Here is a 14,395-nt window from a genome sequence, read left to right as displayed (position 1 = left end):
CTAAATACAATTTGCCCCCCAGGGTAGCAACCCTTGCCTAGGGGTCGATCCCCATATATAAAAAACAAAAGGAAACATAAAAAAATATATATCTATGGTGTCTAGGGGTTTCTGCACCCCCCCTACCCCCCCGGGCAGATTGGCCTCATTATATTAGGAGGATCTGCCCCCAGGGGAGGCAGAAAAGGCTTTAAAATATTTTGCCCCCCTGGGGAGTGGCCCTTGCCCAAGGGGACGCTCACTTTATGTATAAACATAAATAAAAAACATAACTCTCTGGTTTCTAGTGGTTTCTGCCCCCCTTGGGGACAGATTGGCTTGGCCTAATTAAAATAGGCGATCTGCCCCCAAGGGGTGCAGAAATGGCCTAAAAATACATTTTCCCCAAGGGAGTGACCCTTACCTAAGGGGTCGCTACCCACATACATAAAAAATAAGGTCCCGGGTGTCTAGCGGTTTCTACCCCCCTTGAGAGCAGATTGGCTAATTATAAAAGGCCGAAACGGCCTAAAAAATAAATTGCCCCCCAGGGGAACGGCCCTTGCGACATACACAAAAACAAAACAAATTCCTTGGTGTCTAGTGGTTTCTGCCCCTCTTGGGAGGAGATTGGCCTCATAAAGATAGGCCAATCTGCCCCCAAGGGGGGCAGAAATGTCGTAAAATTTAATTTGCCCCCAAGGGAGCGACCATTGCGTAAGGGGTTGCTCCCCACATACATACAACAAAAAAAACTGATCCCTGTAGTCTAGCAGTTGGCATGGGCAGTGCAGAGGCCCCCTTGTACAGCCCCGTCACGCAGATCACTGCCCGATTTACAGACAGTGATATGCGCAACGGGTACTGCTGCACCCGCCGCACTGTGGCCTTGACAGCGGCTCCATGCGGAGCCGTCAGCAATGTCCAGGCCCAGCATTGTGCTGGCCCGGCAGGAGGAAATACTGTTTCCGCCTGCCAGCAGAATGTTAATTATTCAGCTGGCAGGGTCTCAAGGGGGCTGGTGGTCTGTGATAAGACCACCACCATGAACACGGTGGGAATTCCCGCCGTGTTCATAATGACCCCCTTAATTTGGTGATGCTGAAACAATAAATATTCACTGAAATTATCATTTGTCTTAAATATGGTTTTATCATTAAAACTGTATTTGTGTGCAAGTTTAGTGGCCATGTCAATGGAAAATGTGCTGTCTGTAAATGACTGTGCTTTACCAGACAATGTTTTAGAATTTATACAAGATTGTGCTCCAAAATACACCACCAGTTACATACCACAACCCGGTCATTCCCCCTGCTGATTACAACTGCTACACTTGTTAAATGTGTGGAGCTAGGATTTTGCATAATCCCTATTACTTCAGTGATGTAACATCGATGCTAGCACCTGCACTCTGAAAAATGTTAAAGCACCTCTGGTGCCAAGGTGCTGAAATATGTCCCTATGTCCAGTTGTATTAGAAACCTTTGCAAGTATTCCCAAGTGAGACTCCGAGTGACCCTTTCAGTATTTGCTGCTGCTATTTTTTTACTTCAAAAATCAATTTCAACAGAGAAGGTGCTCATTATTCATGGCCATACACAATCACCCCACTTGTGTATGATTTTCATGCATACAGTGAGAAATAAGAATGTGGCCTAACAGCCACAGCCACCAACTTTGGATCTGGGGAACCAGGTTGGAGTCCCTGCATTGGTTCAACATCATTTGATTCTGGACAAATCACTTAGGGTCTCATTACTGATGGTCCGACCGCCGCTGCTGTTGAAGTCTGACCGCCACATTAAGACCCTGGTGGTCAGACCCCCAGGGTTCCGCTGTCTCCGTTGGGATTGGTGATCCCGATGGGCTGATGGCAGGTGGAGGTCGCAATCCTCCAGGGCAGCACTGCATGAGGCGCTGCCCTATGGATTATGACCTGGTTCTCCGCCAGCCTTCTTATGGCACTTTTACCAACATGATAAGACTGGCAGAGAGCAGTTGATGGGGGTCACACGGGGGCCCCTGCACTGCCCATGCACTTGGCACTTGGCACTTGGCATGGGCAGTGCAGGGGTTCCTCTGCCCAGCACCCTTGCAGTGTTCACTGTATGCTGTATAGACAGTGAGCACTGCGAGAGTGCTGGTGCACTCTGCAGGCGACAGCATTGCCAACGGCTAGATTTCAAGTGGGAGAAAACGCTGCTGCCAGTTTCCACCCATTAGCCTAGTGGGAAACAACTAATAGGTCCGGAGGGATGGTCACCACTATGGCAGCAGCCACCCTGTCAGGAATTTGGCAGACAGGCTATCCCCTCCATCAACTTTTAATTAGGCCCTTAATCTCCTCTACTTAAAATATAGTAAAATTGCCCCATTGGGTATCTTTTTACCAAAAATGCATATTAAATTTTACCTCGAACTCTGTTGCAGAAGGGTTCTTTAAAATTTGCTAAAATCACTGTATCAGCACCAGGATCTTTCAGAAGCCTTTTGATTTTAGTGATCCGATTCCACAGGACAGCACCTCATTATGAAAAGTGTGTCAGTTCCAGAATCCAAGGCCATTCCTCATCTGCCACTTTTGTGGGCAGGTAAATATAATGACCATACTCCGATATAAACATATTTCAAAAGACGTAGTCAAGGTCATGACATTTACAAAAAATTCTGTTAGACAGGAACGCAAAAGAGTATGTTATTTTGGTAGTTCACAGCAATTTGAAAGCATGTCTACTATAACTTTAACATATTGTCCCCTCTTCATATCTGTTAAAGCTGAGTTGGTCAGAAAGGTTTGCCATTCTAAAAATTGGGGTTTGATTCTAAAACGTTTGGGAAGCACTGAATTAGATGCAAAACTGTGGTTTTCAATGTGTTTACAGGCTCAAGTGTAGAATGTTTTCAACTGCAATTAATTTATTAATTACACAACCAACTATGTTTCAAATTATGTACCTGAGGCCCACCTCTTTATTGTAGAAAGCGTTCTCGCCTAACCTTTTAATATTTTGTACTGCTCTTTTGATTATTATTTGTTCATCTGTTATATGTTCAATTGAAAGCATTTGGTAGTTGTATACTAACAGAGTGAAGCTATTTCTTAAGATTTGGGGTTTTCTTTATTTTCTCACTAAACATTTTGTATCCTTCAAGAACTAAGGTTTCCATCTCCCTTTTTGCTGACAGTTCCATTCTGGTCAGTAAGGTGAACTTTAGCCTACCTCAAACCCAACAATACCAATCATCAGCTTTCTAGACTGCAGTACTAACTATTCCAGTTGACTTGACTACTGCTTCAGAAAAATAATGTGAGTGAGAAGTTATAACTACAAATCAACGGTACATAACTACAAAGAACATTTTTGCGACAAGATTTTATTCCTTGTTTAGTGATTATTGTATAGCAGAAAACATCCCTTTCCTTGTAAAGTGTGAGTGTTAAGGAGAAAACATAATCTTTTTCTTGGATTTAAAAGTATTTATGTTTACTAGTAGCAAGGAGTTCAGTTTACACAGCTGGTATGGGATTTGCAAAACCTCCTCAATGTACAATATCGCTCTAGCCTTTATCCATTATTGAGTTTGTCTGACAAAAATATTTGACAAACAACTGCATGCATATTTGTCTTCTTCCCTGTTAGCTATTCATTAAAAAAGTGCTACCGGCTATCATTTTTGTCTGCAAACCTGTATATACTGCCAAGAGTGTTGGGTACTAGACTCAGTGTCTGGTCATAGGGAAAACCCATGCAGCTCAGCCAGAAAACGTTGTTATTCCATTAGAATTAAAATCATGTGAAACAGATGCAGCTTAATAAGTTTTTTTTTTATAAATAACATCAACTTAAATAGCTTAGAACAATATAGTTCAAATACAACTTAAAATATTGCTTAATACTGTAAACCAGAGAAAGCATGAATATTTGCTAAAAAAATATTACGCCATATGTCCGGAATTATACAAAGGATAGGTTATGTCACATACAAGAAATGCTCTCCGAGATATTTAAACTATTATTTCAGAAATATAGAAAATGGTATTGTGTGAAATGTGAGATGAAGCACATGTATTCCTATTGTTTTATATACATAATTCTGAAATTCCCTTACAATATGAATTCCCCTCCACAAATGAGCAGCATTCGTTTATCTGTCCTTTTAATTTTGTATAACAGTGGTGCAATGTTATTCTTTCAAAATAGATTTCTAAAGACTACAGTAACAAAATTACAAATATAGTTATTTTCTTTGCACTTTGATGCTAATTACTTTTCATGGTTTATTCTTTGATACTTCATGTTATAGTACTGCTTAATAGTCACTTACAGATTTGACTCGATAATCTGATAAATCATTCCAGCAGCCTTTAATACCAACTTATTTTATATAACATCATCTGCCTCTTCATTATTATTAATATTATAGCAGCCATATTTATCAAACAGGTCACTTAATATATTTATATATATATACATTATCAGATAATCAAGTCAATTCTTTCTCTCCAGGGCAACATAAATTAAGAAATTACCCAGTCATTTTAAAAAAAACATTATCTGATTGCATAAATCTTTACAATTTTTACAACTTTTAGGTACTAAATCTTTGTGTATATTTTCAGACCTTTGTTTAATTCAGCCATTTAAAATAAACATAAATGCGCAAGTCCAGCTTGTTCAGTATTTCAGTAGTATTCCAGCCTTTCTTAAATCTGTATGGGTTCTGCTCAGAGTAAAGTCCTTCTGCTGGAACTGGTGCGTTGTAGATCATGTGTTATTGGAGATACGCATTGGGAGGAAATGGGATGCTTTTTGTCCCTTCTTGGATTTCTTCCCTTTCATAGGTATACCTTTATTGTTTATTGCAACAAACATCCTTTTCCCCGTGTGCCGCCACTTTGCTGATGCATACGTGTTGTAATGATTTTCTAGTATCATTTCTTCAAAATTGCAGTCTTCATTCCTCAGTTTCTGCCAAAAAGAAAACTAATTGAAATTAGTTTGCTTTTACATTCATTTACATGTTTTCTTCAGAATGCAAGCTCAGCAACACATTTTCAGATCAATATCTCATTTCCTGATTCAATTAGAGAAATCTGGAACACAATGAAATAACTTTCTATTTTAGTCATGAATTCACAACCCTAATGTTAAATCAGGCTTCAGCCATTTTATCTTTGCAGGCATCCATCAAACATATTTAGTTAAGAAGAAACACCCCTCAGCTAGATGTTCTGATGACCTCAAACTGGAATGTTGAAGAACTAATCTATAAGACAAGGGATTGCCCTCAAAAATGCCTTAAAATATGAGGCACATTGAAGAGTCTGGATGATGACATGACCTAGGTTGGAATGTCCCTTGATGCTACCCAACTCACTGAGGTTTATTTAAGAGAGTGAAATGATTATAGTACACCCTAGGGGCTTGGATACCCAATGGGATGGAGGAGGTTGGCCGAAATCCTTCTACATCTTATGCACCATACTGCGGTTTGTGATTTCACATTTGATTGTCTAGTTTGCAAGCCACGTCATTTAAGTTTGAAGTTTTGTTTCTTGTTGTGTTAATATTGCAAAACACTCAATAGAACACTTTCCAATATACACCTAGAATGTATGCATTAACATGTTATGTTATGTTTATTTGTTAAGCGCACTATCACCCGCCAGGGTATTCTGGTTCTGAGTAGGTGTCTGTGCCTAGCCCTGCCGATAGTAGGTTGGTTAATTGAAAAGCCAGGTTTTCAGCTTCTTGTGGAATTCAGGAACAGAGGAGGCTCTGGTGTGGAGTGGAAGGTCATTGCACACTTTGGGAGTGATGTAAGGGAATGCCCATCTTTCTAATCTGCTTCTGTGTTTCCGGTGAATGAGTGAAAGTAGTAAGAATAAGAGGAGTATCTGTAAGTTATGTATAATGCCTTGTGATTGGTTGCATGCTTCTCATTTCTGCTCTCACTGAACCCCTTATGCATTTATGTCACAAATGTTCTGAAGGATTGTTCGATGTGTGTAAGTTGTGGAAGCTCAGTGTCCCAGGGGACTGAGCTAAAGCTATCTTATTCCTTGTGGCTGAGCCTGTTAATGCACCGCTCACAATGATATATTCATTTGTTTTTATTTATAGTTTATGACATAGTGCTTCTCAACTTCAAGAGTGTCCATTACAATAAGAAAATGTTGAGACATAAAAAGAGACATTTTGCATTAGGTAGTTTTCACAATATCGGACCAGGATTTCGTGGCACAGAAAGTACATTCAAGTCTGTAACACACATGAATAATTATAGATGCCAAGGGTATGGTACAGTTCTTACTGTACTGAACATTTTGAGGAATAAATATAAATTACTCATTATTTGTTCATCTTCAGCTGATCTTTGTGTTCGCTAGGGAGAACTCTTGATTGATGGAAAGCATATGAGGCTTGCTGTTGTAGAATAGAGGAGAGGCTATGCAGGAATAGAGATTAGGTTGGGTGTGGTAAGAAAAGCTTCAGTTTGGTTTTAAAGTATTGAAGAGAATGTTCAAGTCCTGGTATTCCACATTTTCAGAGTCTCTCCTTATAAGTTTAATTTGGTGGCCAACGTGGTCTTGACTCAGGTAGTCATGAAGAGTAGTAGAGATTGCAAATGTTGTTTTACAATCAGCTCTCAAGTTTCTGTTGTACCTATTCTAGTGCGTTAAGATGAATGACTTTTTGAGGTGAACTGTTGACCACCATGAAATGCATGATAGTCATAATGTCAGGAATCCCCAAGGTGCCTCCTGCGTTATCTGTCAGCATCCCCAGGGATTAGGTTTAAATAAGATCTCTGTTCTTGGTTAAACCTTCATGTTTCTAAGTAAACATAATGTGCTGTGTTACACAATTGTTTTTTTCAATGCTTGTTTTACCAATGCTTGTTTGCTAATGTGAGCAGGTGTAGACTGTGCTTCTAATTGGGTGTGGTGTAGACATGTGCTTCTAATTGGGTGTATTGACTCATCCACATGTGGGAACTCAACTGATCTGATTGGCTATAAATAGCAGAGTGAAGCATGCCTCCCTGCTTGGCTTTGTTTTGCTTCCTGATCTCAGCATCTGATTTGGCAGTCCAGCCCTTGCTGTCATCCTCGTATTCAGGACTTTTGAGGCACTTCTTTTATTAGTTCCTGTACCAACTGACACCAGGCATTCCTTCACCACTCCGTAAAAGACTGCAGCTAAGTGACTAGTATTCTCCAGGGAGTTTATTATTTGAGCACCACGCTTTCCTAGAACAGCTGGTGTATTTCAGACCTCGTATTATGGCAGAGTGTTTATCTTGAAGAGACAAATGCATTTCTGATCATTCTACATTATTATTGTAGTTACTTTCCTAAATGTGCTTCAGGAAATCTGCTTGAGCTCAAGTACTACAAAAAGAGACAGTGCAATTTTAAAAGAGCATTTACGTGACTTTTCTTTCTCTAATAGCATAACTCTTGAATTTAAATTGTGTCACTACGCCTGTGTTTCAGTTTTGAGGAATTTGCTTTTGAAGCGTTTTTCACACACACAGTGAAACCAAACCAAACTGTGACACCCTAACTGGTTAAACCCAGTGTGGACATTTGTATTTCTTGGATTGTTTTTGTTCCTTTTAGTTTAACCTTATGCATGCAGGAAAGTTATACATGATATAATTAATGCCCTTGTTTGTCTTTCTTGTGCATGATAAGTGCAACCACAGTTCTAATTGTAGTGTGCAACAGTGGATCTCTGTGAAGCCAGCCCTAGTGTTGCAGTACTTATTGTTATGGTACTCAGTTTGGGATTTTGGTAATGCAGTGTTAGTAATTGTGCCAACAGTTATTATTATCCAAGAAAAGTGCTGGAGCATCCCGGTGTTCTTCTACCGCTCCCGTGTCCATATCAGAGAGATTAAATTTCAAGGAATTTCTGTCAACAACAACCTGCCCCCCTGAAGATACAGGGTGCCTGGCTGGACCGGCAAGACGTGGCAGTGTTTTGTGTCTTTCTCTTCCACTCCCCCTTTCCTTTCCGAGAGGTGTTCCAGGAGGTCGGGGCATACCATCGCCCCTGCAGACATCCTGCTTTTCAGGTGAGTGGCCCCATCTCCACACATAAAACATAAAAAGGTAAAATGTCCATCATGCACATTTCATTTTTGTTTTTCAGAAATAAACTCCTACTTAGGGATTTGTTTATGGAAAATCAAAATATAGACCTTGCAGCCCGGTTAATTTGAGCACTTGAAATGTGATTTCCAGTGTTATGACTCAGTACTCAAAATTTTGTGAGTCATCTTGTTGATCTCAAAATTATCTACTTGGTCTTCCTCAGACAGAGCAGTCTATATTTAAAGAAGAATTTGGAGAAATCCCTTGAGCAAGTGCCTCTATATTCAAATGTCCCTATATTCAGTTGGTATGGCTTTGGCATTTCTCCTAATAAGTTATGCAAATAAACATTGAAATCAATAGCTGGTAAAATTGTAAGTCACAGTTTGGCCTTTCTCATATACTTATTCATATGGTTTCAATGTATGCTATTAATCCATACACTAATATGGTCATATGTCTCAGACCTTCACCTTCCATCTCATTTACAGGCCTCCCAGGCACTTCATTGATGAATTCCCAGATCTCTTAACCACCTCTCTCATCTGACATGCACACACTACCCACAAAAGCTCACAAAAAACAAGAGACACCTACTTCAGCCTCATTGATATACTCAACGTGGTACATCATGTCACACACCCAAAACACTAAAAAGGCCATGTCCTTGACCTTGTCATCTCAAGGAAACCAACGCTCCAATGCAAACCACTCCTACCAGGTGTACTGGACTGACTATTTTTCCATGCCCATCTCCATGCTGAGCATCCTGCTGACAAACAAAGGTCATCACAAAAGAGAAGATCAAATCTATAGACCCTTCAAAGACTTCTTCATTTACAACCCAATGCTCAAACTCGTCTCCGACCCTTTTAACTCCATGTCTGACATCAATACCCTTCTAAACATCAACAATTTTTTGGAAAGCTAAGTTATGAGAAAGTGAATTATTACTTCGGGTGGATGGTAGTCGACCACAAGTAATAATGTTACTATTCTTATTAGGTCCAGTGAAGGCTTCAGTGATTTAAACCTGAGCTTAACTGCTGGTAGCTATGACACAGAGCAGACAGGCTTAACGTAAACCAATGTGTAAAGCTTATATGATGAAACAGGTAAAAAAGTCAAAACGACAACACAATAAAATACCATGCAAATTTCTAACATAAATCCTGTAGGGAGAACAGGAGATATGATTTTTTAAAGATTTTTGAAAAAAACAGCTCCAAAAAGTGCAAAGCGCCAACTGTGGGCTACACTCTGACAAGTATAAGGTTTAAGGCAAATCACGATGGAACATACTTGGGATACAGAAAACAGGTTCTTCCTGGTCAGAAGGATTACCTTTTGAATTAGTGTCTGAAATGGAAGTTGAAAATCCTCAGTAGGGCAAGGCAACAGGCTGTGGACCAGATGGGTTCCACAAGGCCGGATAACTGTCATACAAAGTCCTGGTAAAGCTGCTGACATGTGACAAGAAAGCCCAAATGGGAGAAATTAATAATTTGTGGCCACGGAAGCTTCCCTCGCTGGCCATACACTTTTGGTGCCCTCACCTGGTGCAGATTTCTTCCTTTGGACTTAGTCACTTTTGTGGCGCTTGGATCCCTCAAGAAGAGCAAGACTGCAAGCAGTAGCCAAACAGGGCTCCACAACACTGGATAGCTTCTCCACAATGTCACACTGAAACTGATGTATTGCTGCGGCAAAGCTCTATGCAGAAAAAACCTGAATCTTCGGCCCAGCTGCAAAGCACTTCATCTGGCAGGTTGAGCCTGGTCTTTTGTCAGCTCTGCAGGACAAAAAAAACCTTGAAATTGTTTCTAAGTCCTAGCTTTTAGGCTTCGGCAGGAGGGGGACAAGAGGCTTATCTAATTTATCTAAGGGGCCAGGAATCTTAGAGACACCATCTAAAGGTTGTGACTCACTGTGGTAGAAGCCACTAGTAGGTTTCAGGGCAGGTCCAGTTGGAACTTGTCCGTCTGACTCTTCAGGTAAGTGGGCCTCCTTCAGCTTTGTGTCTCTGAGGCTTAACAGGAGGTCAACCAACTAACTCTTGGGGTCCACTTCCGTGTCCTGGGTACAGGTGGGAGCCGGACCAGCTCTTATGGTTATCGTCACAGGTCACAACGGCAAGTGCAGTCCTTCCGTCTTTAACAGATCCATCAGTGTTTTCAGAAGGGTGCCATATTTATATCTATTGCCAGCCTATATGTGTGGGAAACTCCTGTCCTTCCCCTAACCAATGGGGTGAAAGTTCCCTGGACTGACCTACCCAATTTTGCAGCACGTCCTGTGTGTTTTACTGTAAGTGATCCCGCAGTGCCCCTACCTACCTAAAACCAACATGGCAGAAAATGTCTTCCCCAGTGCAGATCTCCATGTGGCCACACAGAGGTGTGGCTATGATATTGGGCAAACCCTCCCTTATGGTGACTCAGAAGCAATTCTGAGTACAGTCCCTCTTGCACTCTGATTGATGCCTGGCCAGCTAGCTGGATAATAAAGGGTGCAGGTCCTGATGTGAGCTACATTTGCCTGTGGTGGGGTAGGCACCTGTTGAAGTCAATTAAGTTCCTTGGCATAGCCCACATGGCTGTCCTGTCAGGGATAAAAATATTTCCCCACACTCAAGCACTTTGTCCACGGTCTGTGAGCAAAACACATTTTCCCACAGAGGAGCCATCAACAGTTAGCTAACAATGAAGAAAGGCATATTTGACTTAGTACAGTTTGACTATGGAAGAGCCATCTTTACCACAGTGAAAAAAGACTTTAGAGATATTCCACTGCCAGGACATGTAAAACATAAGTACATATGATCTAGTTTTTAAATACCATGCTCTGTGCACTATGGGCATGTGCCACCTACTTTAAGGGTGACATAACTATCAAAAAGGAAGGTTTAGGCTTGGCAAAGAATCAAATCTGCAGTTTTAAAACTGCCAACTCAGACTGCACTTTCAGGCCTGGATAAATGTTTTGCATTGTCACTTTATTAGTGACACAATATGTGCTGCAATCCACTAGTGACAATTAACCTACATCCCCCTGACACAAAAGCTAAATATGCCAATCAGGAGTATTGCCAATGTCAACATGTTTTAGGTATCAGAGCACATGTGCTGGAGCCTGGTTAGCAGTGCCATGGTATTCAGAGTCAAAAACTCAGCAGCATTCATCCAGAAATATTAGGGATGACTACACAAAAAGAGGCATTTTGCTACATAAGTGAACATGAACACCACAATTACAACACACAAGTGCAAGTCAAAACCTTCAGCACCATCATATTTTAAAGACCTTGCTGATAATATTGATCCATTTGCAGGCAGGAAATAAATGGAAGAAAAACTGAATTCATGAGGACCTCTTAATACTGCCAAAGCAAAGTACTGTGCCAACACCATTAATTAAGCAACTAAAAGAAGCACAACGCTGATCAAAACAACTAAGCTCCCTTCCAAAACCATCTATTCCTTACTCCACAGAAGTGCAATGCTATCAACCTATTCTTCCATGAATAAATACAGAAGATCCAACAGCTGACTGACAACACCAAGCCTACTTCAAATGCTTACACCTACCCCTTCCTGTAGAATTCTGGATTGGTCAGCCTTCTAAACCTTATCTTTCCCAGATCTTGCTGCCGTAATCAACTCCCTCAAAACCATTTCTTAGTAAGATTATATTTTACCATCATTCTTCATCCACCTTCGCTTTGGAGGTCCTCTCTTACCTCTACTTACTACTGTCAATGCCTCCCTCACTCATGTAATTTTCCAGAAACTCTAATGACAGGCCAGATCTTTCCACTCCTAAATAAACCTATACTAAACACTGATGACCTTGCCAGCTACCAGCACACCACTAACCAATCCTTTATTGGCAAGATCCTTGAAAAAGCAGTTTATGTTTAACTACAAGGCCAGTGGCAACTATCTCCTGCAAGAATACCAGTCTCGCTTCACATCACTTACACATCATAGATGATGCCCTCTTGACCACAGAGAAGGATGATCCCTGCCTTCTGATGTTGCTGGACCTTTCAGCTGCCTTCAACATAATTGACCATCCTTCCTTCATATGCATTCTGGAGTTCTGAATGGGATTTATTAGCAATATCCTTCACTGGTTCTCCTCCTAACTTTCCAACTGACACCAGCCTGTTCACATGGGCACACCCAGGTCACAGAAATCCCTATCTCTTGTGGAGTCGACCAGGGTCCATATTGTTTTGCACCATCTTCAAGCTCTACATGGAGCCATTTGGTCATCTACTCACAAATAACAGCATTAAGATTCACCAATATGTCGATGATACAAAACTGTACTTGAAAGTCTCCTCTGCTACAGACATCCAATGTCTCAACCACTGCTTTCGTATCATTCAGGGCCAGATGTCCAGCACCTTCCTGATGCTCAATCCAATCAAGACAGAGTTACTGTTATTTGCCAAGGACAATAAACGGGATACAGTACAAACCTGGCTCAATTACATGAACCTTGACGGCTTTGAGCCCCAACTTTCACTGCAACCCAAGTCACTTGGTTACTCACTGGACGCCAACCTCACCCTCAAGGAACACATTGCCAAAATAATAAAGCTGGTGTGCTACTAAATCTCTCTTCTGAATAATAATATCAAAACACAAAACTGTTGTTCAAGCCCTCCTACTCTTTGCATTTGGATGATGGCAATGCCCTACTCCACGACTTCACAGACTTAAAATGTGGCACCCCCTAGGTATATCCTACGTGCTGCAGCATGTCTCATCCAGGGACTAAAGAAATAGATGTTAATTTAATGTAAAATCATTTGAAACAAATACAAACCTAGGACTACCTAAAGAAATATAAAACACACTACCTCCTAAAATGAACTATTATTGAATTGTAAATTAATTTAAATGTAGTTGTCAATTTTTCGCTAATATTTTTTAACAATACTTAAAAAGGCAATCACCTATGTTATTTGTAATATTTGCAATAATGGTTAGACTTTTTAAAAGAAGTTACACATTTCATGTAAGTGGATTATTAAATAAAATAAATATAATAACATTTTTCATTTTTTGTACTTATGTTTCTTTGCTAAAAAGCACTCTTATATGTCAACCAAGAGGGGGTTAGAGAGGGGCATACTAATAGAAACACACACACATAAGAGTAAGACAGTTGTGTTTCACAAAATACACTTCCAGTACTTCTACAGTGCTAATAGTGACAAAAATACAGAGTGTACTCCCATATTTGTTACTAAATCCTATACTTGAGTGCACTTAGATTTTTAACACCAGACTGGAGACCTATATAAAGAAAAGTTGGAGCGGCTGAAGTGAAGACCTCCAACTTTAGGTTTGTGAATGGCGTTGTGGAATATGTGAATTACTTCAACCTGAGCACTACTTTACATGCGCACTCCAAAATTCCTCTTGTTAATCAGGCCCCAAACCTCCCTCTCCACTTAAGATCTCGGGCTACATTTACACTCGTCTTCCCTCTCCGTGCCCTTAACAGATCCTTGTCCTCCCCCACTTCATATCTTAAGCCTTTTACCCTTCTCTGAGTTCAAGTCTGAAACATGGTGGTGCACTCTGGTTAAACTAAGATTCACATAAAATATGATTTCGATAGTAAATTCCACATTCTAATAATCGGAATCAGAGTTTTTGGACATTTGAACAATAGATATAATTTATGAAAGTGACCAACCTTCCAGTATGATTTGTTTTCCAGCATCGTAAACTAGCAGTAAACTTAGGGTAAGGAAGGGAAGAAGGAGAATCATAGGGTAAGCTGTAAGTTTCTGGGTATTCACAGACATTTTTACAAACATTGTGCAGACAGTTAATCACCTAGAAACAGTGATAAATGTAGCATTATGAAGGGAAGGGCTAAGTTAATTTCCGATGAGAAAGAGAAAGAAATACTCCCATGTTTCATGGAAAAATAGGGGTAATAGTTTCCTGTGTGGAAAAAATTAAAATATCACAAGTGTAAATGGACATTTTTGCCTTTCTTTTCTTATACAGGTTTTCGTTGAGTGGAACATTTACATGAGTTCATTTTTAATCAGTGAGCATACTCCTGAAAATCGACAGCCATTGTGGATTTTCAGAAGTGCTCTCAGGCTTTGTGATTCTACAAAAAGTTGGAAATGCATGCCACTCCCAGAAGTACATCTATCTAAGTACATTTACTACTTCTTAATAAAATAGTTGTAAAATAGGTCTTTTTTCTTCAAATCTCCCCTTAAAGTCTTCCAAGCACCCACATTAAATATGGCCAGTGCTTAATTTGTAAAAAAGT

General features: G+C 40.3%; 1 protein-coding gene across 1 annotated transcript in view; it reads right to left on the bottom strand.

The window, feature by feature from the left end:
* Positions 1-3,784: 3,784 nt before the first annotated feature.
* Positions 3,785-14,395, bottom strand: part of FGF7 (fibroblast growth factor 7) — a 203,355-nt gene continuing 192,744 nt past the window's right edge. The window contains exon 4 of the mRNA XM_069222511.1: positions 3,785-4,949. Coding sequence (XP_069078612.1) covers positions 4,746-4,949 — 204 coding nt within the window. The 3' untranslated portion in view covers positions 3,785-4,745. The remainder of the gene's footprint in view (positions 4,950-14,395) is intronic.

The sequence above is a fragment of the Pleurodeles waltl genome, chromosome 3_1, assembly GCF_031143425.1.
Source record: "Pleurodeles waltl isolate 20211129_DDA chromosome 3_1, aPleWal1.hap1.20221129, whole genome shotgun sequence".
Lineage (NCBI taxonomy): Eukaryota > Metazoa > Chordata > Amphibia > Caudata > Salamandridae > Pleurodeles > Pleurodeles waltl.
The sequence above is the reverse complement of the archived record's forward strand: the minus strand, read 5'-3'. Positions and strand labels throughout refer to the sequence as shown.